The sequence below is a fragment of the Atta colombica genome, unplaced genomic scaffold, assembly GCF_001594045.1.
Source record: "Atta colombica isolate Treedump-2 unplaced genomic scaffold, Acol1.0 scaffold239, whole genome shotgun sequence".
Taxonomy (NCBI): Eukaryota; Metazoa; Arthropoda; class Insecta; order Hymenoptera; family Formicidae; genus Atta; species Atta colombica.
The window spans coordinates 393,285-399,348 of NW_017259337.1; the positions used below are offsets into that span (position 1 = coordinate 393,285).

The 6,064-nt window shown below is 37.7% G+C and overlaps 1 protein-coding gene across 1 annotated transcript; it reads left to right on the plus strand.

The window, feature by feature from the left end:
- The first annotated feature begins 800 nt into the window (after nucleotides 1-800).
- LOC108688803 (homeobox protein engrailed-1a-like) lies at nucleotides 801-5,341 on the plus strand. Its single transcript, XM_018195224.1, has 2 exons — nucleotides 801-1,452; nucleotides 4,884-5,341. The coding sequence occupies exons 1-2, from the start codon at nucleotides 810-812 to the stop codon at nucleotides 5,228-5,230; spliced, it is 990 nt and encodes a 329-aa protein (XP_018050713.1). The 5' UTR covers nucleotides 801-809; the 3' UTR covers nucleotides 5,231-5,341.
- Nucleotides 5,342-6,064: the final 723 nt, after the last annotated feature.

Consider the following 6,064-nt stretch of genomic DNA (forward strand, 5'->3'; position numbering starts at 1 on the left):
AAATTCGTGAGCGCAGTCCCCTACTACCCGTACCATTGGCGGTGGGGATGACGACAAGCGGAAGGGAATACGGTACACCTTACCGTCAGTGGGCGGAGCTTTTGACCGAAGAGTTAATAGAGATACAATCGAGGGTGTCTAGTGCACTGCACTCCGGACTGCGGCGTAGGAGGAGTGAAGGGACAAGGGTGAGGAGGGACAGGCGGTAAGTAGGGACCCCAAGTCCCCTAGTTTAGACATCACTGAGCGACGGATGGACAGCCAGTCAGACCCGTCACAGCACTCGCTGGAGTACTCGGAAACCTCGGGAAAAGCCGATAGCAGAAGTCCTCGACTTGGACCGGCTCCAAAGACAAGCCGATAATTAACACGAACCGAGCACCAGACCATATTGGACGCATGAATATTTCTAAGAGCTTCTACATCGTCCTTTTTGCAATACGTTTACAACATGTTCGAAACTATTATAATGGATTCGACAATTTTTAAGGACCGATTGAAGATTGAACTGTGAATTACAAGAACGTGTAATCACGAAGGAATTCGTGCTAGCTTTCGAGGGATCCAGCGCATGGAATATTCGACACGATATTGGTGACACGTGAATAGTGTACATACGAGAGACTTTCGTTAAAATTAATTTAGAGATTTACAATCGTGACAATGACAGATTTTTAATCAATGCGGCTCATTGACAGCGGTGGACAGTGAAAACGTGTGCTTTCTTCTTAATATAGCCGCAACAGTATAGTGTTACTGTAACTTTTTGTTTTATTTTATAGGACAAAAATATTTTGATATATATTAAAATGAGCGTGGCACTTGTGTCCATGGAATCGACGTATGGTCTGCGACTAGGACAGCGACTCACCAGTCATCACCACCACCATCATCATTGTCATCATGTGTTATCGCCAGAAAGCCATGTAATACCGCATCAGCCGGATCATCCGCCGGATCGCCAGCAGGAAACCGAGGCTCCATTGCGCTTCAGCGTTGTTAACATTCTCAGACCAGATTTCGGTCGCAAAGCCATTCTGAATGAGAAACAACCTGTTTCTACCATATCGTTACAATCACCACAAAGCAGCCCAGTTTCAGTTCCACGTGACCTCAGCCTATCGTCTCGATTGTCACCGTCGTCAATTCACAAAGAAAAGGACAATTTCCCATCTCACAATGGTCTTACGTCACCCTTGCTCAGGCAAAATGGATTGAGTCGAAGCGGCAGTTTAGAAAGTCTTGCGTCCAGCAGGAGCTCAGTCACCAGTAGCACAGTTGCCGGTCCAGCCTCCTTATGTTCCACATCATCCACAATCGGCAGCGAGTCTCTAAACAGCGACAACACATCCGGTGGCAGTAATACATCGACAAATCAACAAAACGGCACTAACGGTCAGTTATGGCCTGCTTGGGTGTACTGCACCAGATACTCCGACAGACCATCCTCTGGTAAATTCGATAGATATTTTTTCCTTTTTATTATCTGTTAACATAAAAAATCAATATATACACTGAAGAAACAATTTTGTTAAAATATCTAAAAATTTAGATAAATGTATGTAGATCTGAAAATAATTTTGTTAGACTGTTCAACAACTAGCTTGAACAAAAACACAAATATTTTGAATTAAAACAAAATATTATTATTTTAATGATTTAATAAAATTATTTTGAGATCTACATTTAATTAAATTTTTATATATTTCAAAAAATACTTTTCGTGTAATTGTAGAGTAAATAATTGATACAATAAAAAATTGTATCTTATTTTAATAAAAAAACTAGAGAGATTTGTGTTTAACTTTATTTATATGTTACTTCATCGCAGGTATCAATTTTGAGTTTGATTACTGAACTAGTATGCACTAACTAATGATGCACATTAAAAAACAAACAAAGTTAGAAATTCATCAGATTTTCCGTGCGCGTGGTACGTGACTTTGCGTTTAGCTTTGCACATGCAAGAAGAACTTGCGTGGTCGCAACGTCGGAAATGTCTATCAAGATGTTTTGTTCACTTATGCGCTCCATAATGCGCTCCAGTTACAAAATCTGACCGTTAATTAAAATCCCTACAGAAGCGTTTGAAAAATTATGCGGCATGAAGATAAATAAAAATCTTTTCACAAGCAAAACACGTGGCTTTCGTCCGGATTTTATAGCTAGTTATGTACTTGGAAGTCATGGATCGAGGAAAAAGTCACTCCGCGCATTTCTGCGCAATTAACGGTAGTTTTTGAGTGTAATTGTCGCTTTTTACATATACATATCCTTTTGCATGAATTATACTTTCTCGGTTTAGCGATTCTATTCATTTTAATGAAAAAAAAAAAAAAAAACAAAAAACAAAAGGAAAAGTATAAAATAATAGAACTCGAAGTTTACGAATGCGGCGCATGGAGAACGCGATGCCTAATGATACGAGTACATGAGATAAGGAGGGCGCGATATCCGAGATCGTAACCGGAGCGATCGCGTATCGATGAACTTATTTAAATGATTAATCGCTTGCGCGAACTCCACGCCAACGGCGTCCAACTCGTGCAGACGCGAATCGTGATTATCCGCGACGCCTCGTCGACAAATTGCGGCGATCTCTGCCTTGAGAGTATCTAATTACGTTCGTGTTAGATAACAGTTTGCTCCACAAATAAATTATGTGATGGCCAACATACGGGGCTAATGTCTATCCCGCCGTTCGATATTACCGCAATAAGTTATTACACTCTGTGCAGGAGATCACGGAATTTTATACGAAAGGATCGCTACATCTAATTGTAAGTATAGCTAGGTGAAGCTAACGTACGGCTTGATGCCACCTGCGCTCGTTCGCAGAACTTAATTGTGTAGAAACCTACATTCTACAAACCTACCCTCTGCAATCACTGCCCCACATACGACGCTGCCATTTTTCTGCTTTCTTTGTCGCTTCCTTTTTTTTTCTTCATTTATCTCTCTTTCTCTGTCAGCTAAATACTCACCGGCCTTTCTTATACTTGGGGTGGTCCGTGAGTTTCGATCCGATAATCTCGTTACTAATTGTCGAGGATCGCCTACTAATCTTCCTCGAGCCTCTTCATTGTCGAACGTTAACTCTTGAGTGTGGTTTCATGTAACATTTTGTACCATTTAGTGATAGTAGAAAAAAAGAAAGAAGCAAATATAAATCTTGTATGAATCAATAGATATATCACTTTAGCAAATTCATTTAATTTTTAGAAAAGATGTTATAATAATTACAAACTTAATACAATTGCAAATTATACAATTAAGAAATTCAACGTCATTGTATTCACTTTTTTTATGAGCAATCGGCATCTTCATAAAAACATATTCCTTAGAGCGTCTTTACCTCGGTCAAAATTAAGACACTGTCTGATTAAGACACTGTTTATATATTGCTAAGACAAGGCGAGCTGATTAAAATTTACATTATTATTTATAATTCGAGCTCCTCGACAGCTCGTTAATTTCATGATCGTGAAGGTTTGTAAATATTTCGAGAAACCGAGACTAGAAAATCTTTTGTTTCTGTTTCAGTCGCTATCAGCTAATTATCATATTCTCACGTTACAGCATTAATAAATTGTTTGCGTTGTCGGCATTTAAGTATTAAGTATTAAGTTGTTTGCTTGTGTCACGCAGTATTTTCACGAGCTCTCGATGGAAGCGTATTCACATTCAAAATAAAGATATGTATATATATATATATATTTGTACTTACAATAATTTATTTTTACAAATTGTAAATATATTTCGTTTCATTAATAACTCCAGGAGTTCGTTCGATCAGACCCTTTTCGCATCTCCCGCTGTGTTTCTGTCGCAAACAGTAGGAGTTCGCGGTTAAATGAGAAATTTCTTGGAAAAATACGTAAGACAAAGAAAATTCAAACCAATGGATTAGAAATTATCATACATATAGTTCAATAATAGGACGCCATTTATTATTTATGATTAAAACTGAAGTGATGAAGCGGTAAAAAGAGCATGATTGCATTTTCTTGAAGTAAGTTAATGTATCTGGTATTTTTAACGATGATAATATTAACAAACATTCGATCGGTATGTGAAACGATCATATCTTTTTTAAATTACTACGTATTGAAACATATGACTTTTTCAGAAGTAATGATATAATGCAGATAATTATATGTATTTTATACACTATCGATAATAACTATGTCTTGTATATCGTAGAGATACGTTTTAAATTACAAACAACTGAAACGATTAACGGTTTACCCGATAATAATAACATCGGCGATAACTGCAACGTATGCAACGAAGCACGCGGATGTTCCAACTCTACATAGTTGCGTTATCTATCTGAAATAAAAATCAGAAACGTAACGTTAATGCTCAGGATACTCGATGAACATTACCTCCGATGAGAAGCTGCACAAGGTAATTGAAGTACTCATTATCGCGATTAAAAGCATGTGTTACAAAATTCCGATTATTAACGCGAGATAGGATATGACTCGATCCTTTTTAATAATGTAACCGTATTTTATGTTATGTCGTACGAGAGATGTAAACGGTAGACATTAGCAGTCGAGTAAAATTACATTTCACATGCGAATGCAGGTGTCATTTTCAAATATGCCGCGATACGGTCAGACGAATTATTTCCGCCTTCGCTAAATTCCAAAGCGGTTGCTCAGATATAGTTATCCCTCAAGTGTCCTTCTTACAAGGCGAACAAGCGCGCGCGCGCTCTCTCGTTGTCGCGAAAATGCTGAATCACGGTGGTGTGTGGACAAATTGATGAGAACGCCCACTTTCCCCGTGATAATGCCGCCTGTCTCACCGTCTCGAACTTCAGTCACAAAAGTCCGCGCGTGAAGATTAATGCGAGCTTTCTTTTGTCATTTCAGGACCGCGCACGAGACGAGTGAAACGTTCGCAGAGTACCAAGAACAACCCGCCGGAAGAGAAGAGGCCCAGGACGGCCTTCAGCGCCGAACAACTGGCCAGGCTTAAGCGGGAATTCGCGGAGAATCGATATTTGACAGAGAGAAGAAGGCAGCAGCTCTCGCGGGACCTGAGTTTGAATGAGGCGCAGATCAAAATCTGGTTTCAGAATAAGCGGGCGAAGATAAAGAAAGCGAGCGGACAGAAAAATCCATTGGCCCTTCAGCTAATGGCGCAAGGTCTTTACAATCATTCCACCGTGCCGGTGGATGAGGACAGCGACGAGATTGTGACCGGAAGAAACCATTGAGACTCGCATAAATTCAAATAGCAGTAACGAAACGAAGAGTTAGAGACTAGAATGATATGTGACTGCGTTTAAAAGCCATCGTCAGCGTTGAACGCAGTTGACAAAGAGAAAGTCGATAAAATATTATTTATGAAGAAATACCGAATATATAATAATCATTATGATTGAATAAAGACTGAACAGGACGGGAGGAAAAACGAAACCAATAACGAAGAATGAAATCTGTTTTTATAGTGCAATTGAACAGTATAACTGATAGTTAAGTAAATCGATATGCTTAATGATAAATAGGATATGTTTTTATAAAAAAATCAGCGAAAAAATTTTTATAAAATATCTTAGAAAATTATTTGACTTCAACATTTCCGTATTTAAACTAAATAAGTATTTAGTGAGTTCAAACAATTGTGAATAAACAAAATTATATTTATTTTATAAAAGTATGCTTAAAACAAAGCGTTTAAAAGAAAATTAACAATTTTTCAATGTTTTTTAAATAATTCGATAAATATTTTATTCTCACGGAGAATTTTGCGATATTCTTCTTATTCTTAGTTCTTATCTATTATCTATTGTCAATTTCTAATGAAAGAAAATGCATTTGTATATGACGTACGTATATTTTAACATTTTTAAACACGAGACAAGAAATTGCTTTGATATGAAGAAAACTATCCTAGCGTATGAATTGATGTGAAAATTAAATCTAGTGTGTGCTTGTTTCTAATTTTGATCTTGTATTTGTTCCCTAGTAGCAATAAATTTATTGGCGATACAGTTGTTAAGCATTGGGGATATATCGAGCTGCTACTAGGGTTAGTTATATATATATAT